Source organism: Hyaena hyaena, unplaced genomic scaffold, assembly GCF_003009895.1.
Source record: "Hyaena hyaena isolate Hyena2069 unplaced genomic scaffold, ASM300989v1 scaffold_79, whole genome shotgun sequence".
Classification (NCBI taxonomy): domain Eukaryota; kingdom Metazoa; phylum Chordata; class Mammalia; order Carnivora; family Hyaenidae; genus Hyaena; species Hyaena hyaena.
This window is the reverse complement of record NW_024080711.1, coordinates 3,646,833-3,661,004: the sequence shown is the minus strand read 5'-3', so window position 1 is coordinate 3,661,004 and position 14,172 is coordinate 3,646,833. Positions and strand designations below refer to the sequence as shown.

General features: G+C 37.0%; 1 protein-coding gene across 23 annotated transcripts in view; it reads right to left on the bottom strand.

Annotated features, from left to right (window-relative positions):
* The window catches only part of RIMS2 (regulating synaptic membrane exocytosis 2), a 599,820-nt gene that overhangs the window by 81,779 nt on the left and 503,869 nt on the right, over window positions 1-14,172 (bottom strand). For 7 of the 23 annotated variants that reach the window (XM_039233785.1, XM_039233789.1, XM_039233790.1 and 4 more), the window contains one exon: window positions 5,356-5,597. The exons of the other annotated variants lie outside the window; for them this stretch is intronic. In XM_039233785.1, coding sequence (XP_039089716.1) covers window positions 5,356-5,597 — 242 coding nt within the window. The remainder of the gene's footprint in view (window positions 1-5,355; window positions 5,598-14,172) is intronic. 23 annotated transcript variants of the gene reach the window in all.

The following is a 14,172-nucleotide window of genomic DNA, read 5'->3' as shown; positions in this document are numbered from 1 at the left end:
AAAAAGTTGTGGGTGCTGGCTGAATACAGAGTATTACAAGTCCCTAGAAGAGCGTAAAGCTGCAAGATGAAAACAGCCTCAAGCCCTGAATGATCATACGGAAGGCCACTGGCCCACTGGGAATAACTGCATTGAACTGATATTTTTTGCCCAACAGATAAAGTTCTTTTGAATTAAGTTTTCAAGTTTTATATAGTATAGCAGCTGGCATTATGTTACCAGTAAGTAAAGTAATCTGAAGATCTGTTTCCAAATTTGGTTTTCTTATACTTACTTTGTTTGTTTGTTTTAATGTTTATTTATTTGTGAGAGAGACAGAGAGAGACAGAGAGCAAGGAGGGGAGGAACACACAGAGAGGGAGACACAGAATCTGTGGCAGGCTCCAAGCTCTCTAAGCTGTCAACACAGAGCCCGACGCGAGGCTCGAACCCACAAACCATGAGATCATGACCTGAGCTGAAGTCGGACCCTTAACCGACTGAGCCACCCAGACGCCCCTTCTCATACTTACTTTGAATGATGTCATAATTGAGAAGGAAAAGTCCCATGTAAACTTAGAAATCATTACAAGATGAAAAGAAAAGAGCCTAATTTCCTGAGTGACCAAAGGCCATATAACGACCATAGACCATATAAATCATAAAGTCAGGGTATGGGGTTCATTGTTAATAACGTGGATGCAAATCTACCTTTTATTAATCTTCCTGATAACTTAGAATTAAAAAAATTTTTTTTCAATGTTTATTCATTTTTGAAAAAGAGAAAGAGACAGAGCACAAGCAGGGGAGGGGCAGAGAAAGAGGGAGACACAGAATCCAAAGCAGACTCCAGGCTCCAAACTGTCAGCATAGAGTCCGGCGCAGGGCTTGAACCCATGAACTGTGAGATTATGACCTGGGCCAAAGCTGGAGGCTCAACTGACCGAGCCACCCAGGCGCCTCCCCTAATAACTTAGAATTTTTCAGTGAGCTTCTCGTCAGATCTTAAGAGTGTCTCTGTACTTAGTTCATCAATGGCTGATGAAGAGTTTGAGTAGGAATAGAAGTTTCAGGTCTACCTTCTTTGGACAACTGCTGTAGGTATTACACTCAATCCACTGTTTTTTTTCCAATAATCTTTTAAAGCCACTTGCTCACTTTCTGATGGTTAACTAAACTAACACCTCCAGAAAAGCGTGCACACTGACCATCTGGCGTCCAGACCAATCAAGAACACAAGGCTGAAGTGTGTACTAAATGTTAGCAATGCTTAATTTCTTGTCTTTTAAGTTAAAAAATAAAAAGAAGTTCTAACATTTTCTTCCCATTTCCCAGAGAACTTAATCATGGACTCATAGAGTACATGAACTTCTCACTGAAGATCACTACTTTTGAAACTATACCAGACAATGAGAAAGATACATAAAACAAGAAAAAAACAGTCTAGGGGCGCCTGAATGGCTCAGTTGGTTAAGTGTCCGACTTTGGCTCAGGTCATGATCTCATGGTTTGTGGGTTCGAGCCCCGCGTCGGGCTCTGTGCTGACAGGTAGCTCAGAGCCTGGAGCCTGCTTCAGATTCTGTGTCTCCCTCTCTCTCTGACCCTCCGCTGCCCACGCTCTCTGTCTCTCTCTCTCAGAAATAAATAAAACATTTAAAAAATTAAAAAAAAAATCTAGCCAGGAAATAGACAAATATAAATGATTACAGTTATTGAGTGCTATAATTGGAGTAAATGTAAAGTCCCATGCAAACTTAGAAATTATTACAAGATGAAAAGAGCCTAATTTCCCGAGTGACCAAAGGCCATAACAGCTGATCTCCACTTAAGCTCTGAATCCAAAGCTCTTTCACCTACTCAGTTTTCCCACTGGCATCCTGTTGCTACTCAGTTTTCCCACTGGCATCCTGTTGCTAAAATAACAAAACTCTTTTTTGACTTCATTTCCCCCAAGCTACAGTCCTGTTTCTATATTTCCATTTTTTTAACTCAACAATCCCAGAAAGAGCTGTTTTTATCTGAAGCTTCCAACTCAGTAGTCACTAGTCATATGTGCTGATTTAAATGTAATTAAATTAAAAATGTAAAAAAACAATTAAAAATTCAGTTACTCGATCACAGAAGCCACATTTCAAAAGCTCAACGGCCATGTGGGGCTAGTGCTACATATCATATTGGGTAGCAGAGATACAGAACATTGCCCACATTGCCAAAAGTTGTATTGGACAATGCTGGTCTAGACGATGATAGAGTAAGTGAAACCTCCAGATCCACACTGCCTGGGTTCAAATCCCAACTTCTACCCTTTTAGCTTGGGTAAACTTGGGAAAGTTATTCCCCACTGCTCAATTGGGTTTTCTCAAAAAATCATAAAAGGAGGAGAGTAGTAATTAATTCCTGCTTCCTTACATTATTGTGAGGTTTAAGATTTACATGGATAGTACTTAGAATAGTCCCAGCACATAAAAGTGCTCAATAAATATTAGATATTCTTATTTTTATTCTTGGTATTATTCTCACTGACCCTACCTCATCTCCCATTTTTTTTTAACCTGCTCCAAAAGGGTTTGTCTAACCACTGGAAGATTTGTCAAGGTTTACCAAATTCTCCATCTTGCCAAATCCAATGGTCAATTCTCAGTCTTCACCTTACTTGACCTTTCAGAACTCAAGTCTGTCTTCTGAAATGTATCTAAAATGTTTCCCATATTTGGCGTCCAGGATACCATATTCTTTCCTTCTCACTCTCTCTCTCTCTTTATGTTTATTCATTTTTGAGAGAGAGAGAGACAGAGACAGAGACAGAGACAGAGCATGAGTAGGAGAGGAGCAGAGAGAGAGGGAGACATAGAATCTGAAGCAGGCTCCAGGCTATGAGCTAGCTGTCAGCACAGAGCCCAAGGCAGGGCTCGAACCCACGAACCGTGAGACCATGACCTGAGCCAAAGTCAAAGGCTTAACCATCTGAGCCACCCAGGCGCCCCTCTCTCTCTTTTTTTAACGGCTGCTCTTTCTTAAATCTTCTTTGATGAATTCTCTTTTGATTTCTCAATGTTGGAGTATCACAGAACTCACTCTTTAGTTTTCTTCTTGATTCAAGTTATAGTAGGTAATCTTATTTAGTGTCATGGCTTTAAGTACTACCTGTTGATCACTCCTAAATTATATCCTCAACCTTGACCTACTAGGCTCTAAACTCATAACCAACTAACAATACAACAACTGCACTTAGAAGTCTAAACAGGCATTTCAAAGTCAACATATGTAAAAGAGAGTTCTTGATTCCCTTATGAGGCCGAATTGGCTAGGATGTCCTATACTGACAAAATGATTTTAAGTTTTCAAAGCATTTTCTTATATATTAAAAAATTATCTTTATAAAAACCTCATTAGAATAGGAGGTGTTAATTTCATTTGTCAGATGAACATTCTGTGATTCAGATATGTTGGGCAGGTTTTTAAAAAAGGCATATTGATTATCTCATATAACTCAGAGTAAGCAACAGAATCTGAGTCTCCTTATCATCCCTATGTATTTTCTGCTAAGTTAGAATCCCTAGCAAGACATATTCAGTCTTTAGAAATGGTGACTTTACAGGTGAGTTTACAAACAGCAGGGAAAGGAACACACAAACTAACATGGCAGAAGACAGACAGACGTGTCTTAGCCGCCATGTATACTGATCCATATACCTTTATAAATACCAATTATTATTTACAATGATTGCTATGATATCATCCAGAGTAATTTCACTATTTTTTAGAAAGGTCCCATTTTGCTGAGGTTTCTACTCATTAGAAGGTAAGTAAGCAGCCTTGTCTGAACTCGTACAATGACATTTATTTTTACAATGATAAAAAACTATCTTTGTTCTCCATGGCCTGGCTCATAATACGTGCTCAATATTTATCAACAAACCTTGAACGGGTGCAAATGATTATTTAGTTTAACACCACATATTCTCTAACTTCTATAATCTTATTCATGTGTGTTTTAGGTTCTCAGTTTTTTAATTGACAGGCTTTAGGCTTTCTTTTTAGACAAGTTTTAGGTTTATAGATATTTGTAGATTTTAAGGAAAAAATGCAATAAAGTTCTAACTGCTAGAGAAATACAAAAAAAATTCAATTTCATCTATCATATGAGTACAACACGGCTAATTATGTATAAACATAAGTAATTTAAACATCAGTAAAGGATGATCTTTATGTCCAGTAATTATTATTTCTATATTAAAATGTAACATTTTCAAACACCAAATAAATATTCTTATGTCAATAGTCACATTAAACATAGTGAGTTACAACCAAGATATAAGGAAAACCATCAAATAACTATTTCAGTATAATAGTGTACATATATATAAGGCTCAAATTCCAGAATCACTGTTATAGTTACATAAAGTCAAGATTAGCCGGGTCCAGGAACTAATGCATCCTTAAATTCTTTTGTGTTGCAGATTTTTGTCCTGATTTCTGTATATTAGAACCCTTGTAATTCAAACATAAATGAGATTTCACCCACTTGCCTCCAATTAATTTGCTGTAAAAGAAACACCATATTATATGCTTTTGTTTGTTTGTTTGTTAAGTGGAAGATATGTTATTATTTCCAAGATAGCAGGGATTCAATGTTTAATTATCAACAGCCATTTGAAAAGACATTGCTTTGACTCACAGATTTCTTAATTGCTAACTGTGGCTTTTCTGAGGAGGAGGAGTGCTGTATCTAATTTATTTTTGCAGATGTGATTTAGAAACTGAATTTGAAAGTAGCAAGGCTCTGAATATCTCCACTATCAGCAGAAAACTCCTCCATCCCTGCTGCTGGAGAATATTGCTGCTTGAAGTTTTAACAGGAAAATAAAAACTGCAGTGAGAAAATTGATACTACTGGTAAAGGCTGCTTACAAACTGAAAAAGAAGTCAGGTTGTCAGCAATAAAGGAACTATATTGTTCACACAAAATAGGACGTGTCATCTTCATCACGGTAACTTGCTGGGAATGAAAATTAATTTGGCTGGTTCCCTCTTGAGGAACCTAAAGAAAGCAAATATCTCACAGATCAGAGAATCTTTACGAAGCATCAGCAACTGGCAATCCTGATACCACCGCCTAACTCCTCCCTGAGGAGCAAAGACTGTACAAGCATCTCAAGAACAGGGGCCAAGGTTCACTTCAAAGCGGGTTCATTTGTCACTGAAAAACAAAGTTAGTGTTTTATGTGCTGGAAGGGTAACTAGTTGAAAATGCCCCTATCTCTCTGGAACATGGCATCTTCCATTAATTACTGCAATTAAATGAGCAAGAGAAAAGAATATGTATTTTAATTACAAACTCAAACATGAAGTCAAAAGTAACATAAGAATGCCTACCAGTCTGGCTGAGCTGAGAAGCACTGCGACTCTTCCTGGAGAGGCCAACAATGGCTACCATTTTGGCCCCAATGCTAGAGCGCCGCTTTTTGCCACCGGTGCCCAGGGCGCCCACTGCGGTGTCAGACTGGCTGCCATCGTTCTTCTCCAGCGAGCACATATCTCCGCTGATGCTGGTGCTTTTGGTCATGTTCTTCCCTGAGATGCCCATTTGTCTGCTTTGCATTTTGGATGTAAAGACACTGTCAGCCGATGGATCGTTAAAAGTGAGGACAAGAGTGAAAAGGAAAAGACAGAAAATGTATTTTAGATGAAACATCTGGAGTAGAATGAAAGCATATCATTTATGGGACATATTTTTAGGATTTAAAAACTTTCAAATACCATGGTCTCAAATGGGCTCTACTATTCAGGGTCAACCTAACGCAGCTATGTAAACTCATGATTTCACATCTGCTGTCAAAGAAGGCACTGGTTTGTGTGGCCGTGGGGGGGAAAATTCACAAAAAATCAGTGGGCTTATTTAAGAGAATATACTGTCCTGCAAGTACAAATATGCTTTAAACCAGCCATATGACAAAGGGAGATGTTCCCAAAGCACTCCTCTCTAATATACTTTACTGCTGCCTTCAAAAAGAAATTAGTTCAGTGGGCGAATTTTTAAAGAAAAACAGCAAAAATGACAGCATCCACTGCAAAGAGTGGCCTTTCAAAATAAGTTTTCTTTATCTCAAAAGAAATGTAAGATTTATCAAATAACGGTTATATTTTCTAACAGGGATTGATGTTTTCATTAGTTTTGAATTAAAAATAAGTTATTTGACTTTATATAATTTTACATTTATCAATATGTCTATATTCCAAGTAATAATGAATAGAAAGATTTCCCTCTTGCATTCATTTGAAAGAAAAAAAATCCTCATTATCCATTTTCTAGACAACGTGATCAGGAAGCAATCAATGAGTCAAGGAAGCATGTGAGCTGATTGATGATTACTGATTACTGATGATGATCACTGATTAGCTGATTCCTCCAATTGGCAGTGTTAATAGTGATTACTGATTCCTCCCATTGGAAGTAGTCAGGAGACTAAAACTGCCAACCAGTTAAAGACAGGACCCTTAATTTTTCTATGATTACTGGGGTGTGGTAGGAAGTCAAGTGGGGGTTGAAGAATCTGGAAGCAGGCTATCCAGCTGGGCCCCCCAAACATGGAAGAATGTGAAGGAAGCAGCCTGCTTTGCAGGAATGGGAAGACTTATTTACAGGTCTGAGTCGGGATTAGAGTCATAGTTTCTGCTTTAATTCGGTACTAATAGGAGTGAATAACACATAATTATAGAAACAAAAGAAAAAACAAGAAACATTAGAAATACCTTTATATATCATTTAAAGAGTGAGAATTGGAAAAGTGATCTATTGGGGAAAGCTCTTATTTCTAATTCAATTTCTTGAATTAGAAATTACTAATTTCTAATTACTCCCCCCGCCCACACTCCAAATTTTTTTACTCCATCCTAGAGTTAAAATCTGCAAAAAGGCCAGGACCATGTGTTAATTTTATGTACATTTTCTACAAGTATTTAAGAGGGGAAAAAACCTTGAGGTCACTAGGAATGAGTTTTGAATAGTTGCCCTCCAGTGCTATGTTGTGAGAAGAGGGAGACTCAGGCTAGGGTATCACCACCGGTTTCCTTGATTTCCTGTTCTGTATCATCTACACTTACCAAGCAAACAAGCTATTAACCAAACAATTTTAAAATTTTGTGACTCTTGATTCATAAAGTACTTCACTGTAAGAAAAAGTCTGTAAACATGGGTGATCGTTTGCAATGCTCGGTGTAGTTAAAAAGCATAGATCTAGTACATCATCAATTACTTTAAAAGAGACCATTTGTAAGGGCCTGGTGATACAGTAAATTTCCAATAATGCTAGCAGGGGTCTCAGCGATGGCCTTCTGAAGGACTAGCTGGCAATATGTAACAAAGTCCTTTAAAAAAAAAAAAAAAAAAGCCTAGCTTTTAAACGATTGAGTCTACTTTTAGGTACATCCTCAAGGAAAACTTAGCAATGTGTACAGATTTAGCAATAATATTTACTGCAAAATTGATTCTAACAACACACTCATACACACAAGGGAAAACCCCACAAATGCCCAATAGTTAAGGGTATTTCGGTAAGTTATGTTCATCAATAAAATAGAGTCTACCTTTGAAAATGCTGTTGTAAATAAGTATTTACTGACATAAAATAGGTTTTTGATATAGGGGGAGGGGGAGAGGAAGCAGATATTTGCAGCTAGCTTTGGCTGGCCCGCACATCAAATATGGATTTACCCTACTGCTATGGACACAGATCAATTCAAACCCTAGAGGCTGTCCTTCCTTCCTTCCTTCCTTCCTTCCTTCCTTCCTTCCTTCCTTCCTTCCTTCCTTCCTTCCTTCCTTCCTTTTCCTTCCTCCTTTCCTTCCTTCCTTTTCCTTCCTTCCTCCCTTCCTTCGTATCATCTATCTGTCTGTCTGTCTATCTATCTATCTATCTATCTGTCTGTCTACCATCTATTCTTGCTAAACTAGATAGTAAGGGAAACCTGGATTTGTGAAATGATCTATGATTTCCCTGCACAAGAGGCAAATAAAGGGAATTGTGAAAAATAAAATTTTATGTTTAGAATGTTTATGTTCTTATGGAGAAAAAAAAAGTATAAATGTACACAGCAAAAGATCTAGAAGGATATACTGTGCACAGTGCACTAAAAGTAGTTTCAATGTTCTCTGGTTGATAGTTATGCTTTTTAGAACCATTCTTTTTTTCTCTATGCCCCCCTCCAATATATAGCAATAAGAAAAAAAAAAGAGATTACCACACAATAACCTTGGGTGTTTTTACAGGATACTCAGTTCTGGAAAAAGATGCAGCATTTCTATATTTCTGAATATTGTTTTATATATGTTTTCTAATTTTTGGCTTTAGAAAAACAGTAAAAAACTTCATACATTTAGTACTCTCAAAGTAAAATATGTAAAATTGCTGGTGCAAGTGATCTATTTTATGACATAATTGTTATAATTGTTGAAATTGTATCCAGAAAGATTTTCTAAAAGGCAAATTTAGCATATTGTCAATCATGAGGAGAAAGGTGATGAAAGGTAAGTGAAATATTTATAGATATTCCTCAAAGACTTAAATGGCAGTATCAAGGATTATAAGAGTAAGTGATTAAATTAAATGAAGTTTATAGGCCATAGGGCCCAAAGTGTTAATTAATAGTTTGGATGAATAGAGCTAAGTAGTTTGGCTTAAAATAATAAACAGCAAACACAGGACAAAGACAAAGTCTGAGTGTGTGAGAGTAAGGGCACAAGAGTAGCACTGTAAATAAAATATACAGTATATCAAAAATATGTCATCATACTGAGAGCTGGGGAGGTGGTTAGGAGAGACTTAGCCAAGGTATTAGAGACTGGGGGTGGGGGTCCAGAATGGTGTAGCCACAGAAAGCCCAGGAGCTAATACAGTGGAGTTTGAAAACTACAGCTCAGGAATAGAAAAGATATTTCTGGATAGGAAGTAGACAGATAATTCTAGGAATGGAAGGATTTATAACATCTTGGGCTAGGAAGTGGTGCTAACAGAGGGCCCGTAGGCTCAGAAGGTAGAAGGCAATAAGAATAATGGCAGAGATGGGGGAAGAAACAACCAGCGAGACTGGCCAAGCTCTCAAACATTATGGCACCTTGAAAGGTTTAATTCATTTTCCTTCCCATTGTTATGTTTCTGGAGCCGGTGCCAACCATTAACCACATACCTGCCATTGTGATAACTCATATGTGATTCCCCCGTTGCCCGTCACTGGGCAGATGTCTGGATTATAAAGTGTCTTTTCTTGAATTCTGGCATGTACTTTGGGTGCGAGAACGAGGGGTAATAAATTCTGCTCCTATCTAAAGTTCTCTTGATTAAAAATTTTCTTCTTATTAAATACTTTGCCTTTCCTAAAATGTGGAACTTGAAATGATTATTATCCTAATTTATGATTTAATAAGCTTCATTTCATTTACTCAAATGAGCATCTGTAATTTTAGGCTAAGAAAGCAGTAATAATTTATTCAACCAATGTTTATTTAACATCTATCTCCACAAATACAGAGATAAAAAAATGATATGACATAGTTTCTTTTAATTAATTCAAATATCAGCATGTAAAATGCAAATATGGCTGCATAATGACATGGTCTTAGTTTATAATTGAAATTCTTATGCCCAATTCTAATGTCAAGAAACCTTAATTAACAATTTAAAAAAAATCTTTCTCTGAAGAGTATGTAAAAACTGAGTTTCCTATACTAATTCTTTGATTTCTGGAAATGACAGAAATTTAAAATTTAGTATTTAATAGTGTTACAGTACTATATTTACATGCATTCAATCCCCTTAAATTGTTTTATTGTTTCATGCACACCTTTCAGCGAAACCCAATTATTTCTATATGTAAATATTTTAGGCAGGAATAGACTTCCCTCTAACTCATTTTCATTTTGGCTTCTTCTGATTTTATTACATGATCACACTGTATTTGCTGTACCATAAAAAGGTCTATGACAAATATTAGAAGGTATTCTTACTGGCCTATCACTTCAAGCATCAATTTACATTTTCCACCATTCTTATCAATATCAAAGGAACACAAACAGTTAAGATTTTGTGAAAATTGAGAGCTTTATTCTTGTTCCAACTCTATGTGTATCAAGTTTGTAGAGTATTTAACAGATGATGACTTTTTTGTACTACTGAAATGATTACACTAAATAAAAATTCACATTATGCCTCTAAAAATAATATGGAAAGCCAAACCATAATATGAAAATATACTTGGACTATAACTTACCTAGCTCAAATCAGACATGATGAAAATATTCCTGGACTGTAAGTTTTACCTATATAAAATCACTAGATGTTGTGTTCCAAAATCTACCAAAAATGTATGAATGGCTACATATTAAGGGTATTAAGTTCCTCAGATGATAAAGTACAAAATACATTAGTCCTATAGTTTGAAAAATAGTGGATACTCTGATTTTTTTGAAAGCTTGATTACAAATCAAACCCAAATTTTACAAATATCTCTACTTTGTGTAATCCTGTGGCATGCAGGATTTCAGAGTAAGGACATGCTTTAAACTTACCTATCTTGATGAAGTCTAATTATTCATTAACCATAAAGCTCCCATAGCTAATCAAATCCAAGTTTCAAATTCACAAAAGAATCTACCACAATTTCTGGAGGCCCATGGCTTAAATAAAACCCCCAAAACTCATTCCATAATTTTGTTCCAAGAGGCTACATGTATAATTCCTGTACATTCTTCCCTTATATTTGGAAATAGCGATGCTTTTATGAAAGTTGTGTATGTTTTCCTTAGAGTTGGCTGACAATAACCAAGAAAAGACAAGTCGTTTCTTGCCCTTTTTTCCTTTTCTTAGCAACTGTTAGGTAAAATGATTTGTAGGGCACCAATGTTCCAGGTTCCTGGAATTTGTGGCTGTATGTCACATTATTCTTCTTAATGAGCTCTGAATTATTGCTTGGAAAAGACAAGCAATTTTCTTTTCTTTTTACCATCTATCCTCTTCACACGAGGGCACAGGAGGCTGGGCCACAAGATTTGGAAATGTCAGGGAAGAGAAGTATATTGCGCTTTCTGAAACTGTGTTGTTACCAGTTTTCAGGTCTTCTGCTTGCTTGGGAGAAAAATAGGGCTCTGGGCTTAGAAATAAAAAAAACCAAGAAGAGGTCTTTCTTTGCAGAGTACACGCTGACAGGCCACAGTTACAGATATCTAAAAATATCTAAACAACAAAGCTCCAAGTGAGATTTTTAATATTTTTTAATTCAATTTTTTAATGGGGATTAAAAATTGTCTATTTGTGTGAATGTGTATGTGTATGTATGTGTACTGTTTACATTTTTTCAGTACATTACGATGTTTTGACAACTTAAAAATCTTCCTGGCAGGAAAGACATTGCCTTTCCTGGGGTTAGCCAACTGCTTGTGATAGCAGAGGGCTCAGCCTGGTGCTTGCCTCTGATACGCAAATTAGCCAAATTCGAAGACATAGCCCCTCTATTTGGCTTATTCACATTAAGCCCATACTTTCCCTGACCTAATTCATTCCAGGGCCTGGTACCAGGCGATAGAAGGCCATGTCTAGGGGTGCCTGGGTGGCTCAGTCGGTTAAGCGTCCGACTTCGGCTCAGGTCATGATCTCATGGTTCATGGGCTCGAGTCCCGTGTTGAGCTCTGTGCTGACAGCCAGCTCAGAGTCTGGAGCCTGCTTCAGGTTCTGTGTCTCCCTCTCTCTCTGACCCTCCCCTGCTCACGCTGTCTCTCTCTCTCTCTCTCAGAAATAAATAAAACATTAAAAAAAAAAAAAAAAAAAAAAAGGCCATGTCTAGAGCCCAGCCTTGCAAAAAGGAATCACTCAGATTTGCCAATCTTAAACTATTGACTCTGCCCTATCTTGTCCTTTCAGCTCCCAAATGAAGGCTCTGGCCCTAACTCTTGCCTTACTCCTGCCCCTTCTGCCTCCTGACCTCCACTGCTGCTTTCCTAGGCAGTCCTGCATGGCGTGACATGCCTCCTGGTTCCCGGGACCTGTGAGAATCCACTTTGCTTTGCTGAGCTTCTCCTGTGTCTACTCGTGTGGCCACACCTGGTTGACCTCCACACACAACACTGACCGGACGTACACATACCTGTATAAAACGACTGTACTTGTTGTCAAGGATCAGGGTTTATAGTCTCAGTTAATAAACTTAATAAACTTAGAAAAGCAAGAGAATAGAAGTTATACAGCAAAATTCCCAGGCAGCTTTAAAGTGTAATGATGTGTACATTATTTTGTGAAGTATAGCGCTGTATCTAGCTTAAGACTTAAACCTGCATATTCTAAGTTGAATTTAGGCATTTCATGTGGAAAACAAAATAGTTTTATGCCAGGTAATCATTTATTTTTTGTCAAAATATAATTTTCTTGCCTACTTAGATGAATACTTATAATTTCTCTTTGACCAAAGCCAGTGTTAATAAAATGCACTGTATTAAAATTCCCAAGATTATCCCTTTATTCACCACTGAAGAAATTTTGCTGTTCTTTTCATAGAAAGTTGCAATGCAAAGTTTTCTCTATTAAGACTATTAAGCTTGAGTAATATATAACATGATTATTCTATGTAAGAAAACAGCAAATACATTAAAATGCATTTATCTTTGTTCTAATTATATCACATGAAAAAACAGAAAAGGAAAATGAATAATTTTCAAAATTATTTGAGTGTAAATATGAATTTGTCACCAAACAATGTTTGTAAATTTAGAAAACTGCTAGCTACAAGCCTCTAGCCTTGTTCCTCCAATCATTAGTTAACATTAATACTAATATGATAATACTAATGGCTGCTACTTATCTAATACTTTACACTGGACTTTATGCAAAATACTTCACATACTTTCTCTCTAATCCATAAACCATATGAAGGATTATCATTTCTACTTCAAAGACAAGAAAACTGAGTCTTATAGTGATCTCTTACATGCAAATTTTCTGCAAATGTCTTTAATGGCTCCTTCATTTATAAAACCAGATAGAAACTGTTGTATGGCCTCCAGATGAATCCTCCTCTGACCCATGCCTAACATTGCAACTCCGTCTCCTTCTCTCTAGCTCTCAAACCGTATGCTCTAGAAACACATGTTGTTCTCCAAAATACCTATATACTTTCAGTTTTCTGGACCTTGACATCCACTTTTCTTCCCTCCCATGAACATCTTTCTTCACATGGCCACTTGACAAGCCACCATATTTAAGTCATTGTTGGAATAAGAATTCTTTTGTGAAGACTTCCCCAATCTGTTTCTCACCAGATCGGGGAATTTTGATGTGCTTTCTGTTAGGTCAACTGGATATACAGTAAGACTTTGCAGTAATATATTCCACAATAATGTGAAATTAGATATAACATGATTGCCAGTTTGCTCCCATCTCCTGCCTAGCACCTGCTGGCAAGTTGATGCGTTCAAATTCTTCTCTCTTGGAAGGGGGATGTGGTGTGGATGGCATGCCTCTTGAGCTCATTTTGAGAAACAGGGTAGTTCCCCCAATCCTCTCCCATGCCTGGGAAAACCAATGAAGAGATACTTGGGTTCTGTCACTATACTGAAAGTCTCGGGCAGCCACAGAATTCAGAATCACTTTCATGTTTGGTATTTTTACCAAACAACTGCTAGCAGGTGGTGCCAAATTACAACTGGAATCTGGGCATTTGGGTTCATGCAGCAAGACTGGTGGCTGTCACAGGTTTACCCAGATCATTTAATGAACCTAACATCATGGCGTCCTAGGCGTCATGAATTTTTTAATGCAAATTATAGTGTTTTCTCAGGGTCTTATTATATCTCCATTATAGAAATCCTATTACAATTGTGTGTTCTCTTCTTATGGAACTTGGATAGTGCATTCTGTCAGTGCACACAGCAGCCTAGTACCTGATACTTGGCACTAAATAGCTCTCATGAAAAAGTTACTGAATAAGTGAATTCAATAAAATCATTATATGAATGAACACTCTACGTAATGTAGGGCTAATTAAATAATAAAGCTTATGCTACATCTGTTAAGTTTCAGAAGTAATTTGGGTATTCTATAAACATTTGCTGAAGATAAAACAACTTCCTAAAAACATTTTAGAAATCTATAGGTGTCAACGAAGGAACAAATATTTATTTGCGCATCTGCCATGGACGAGACACTGGAG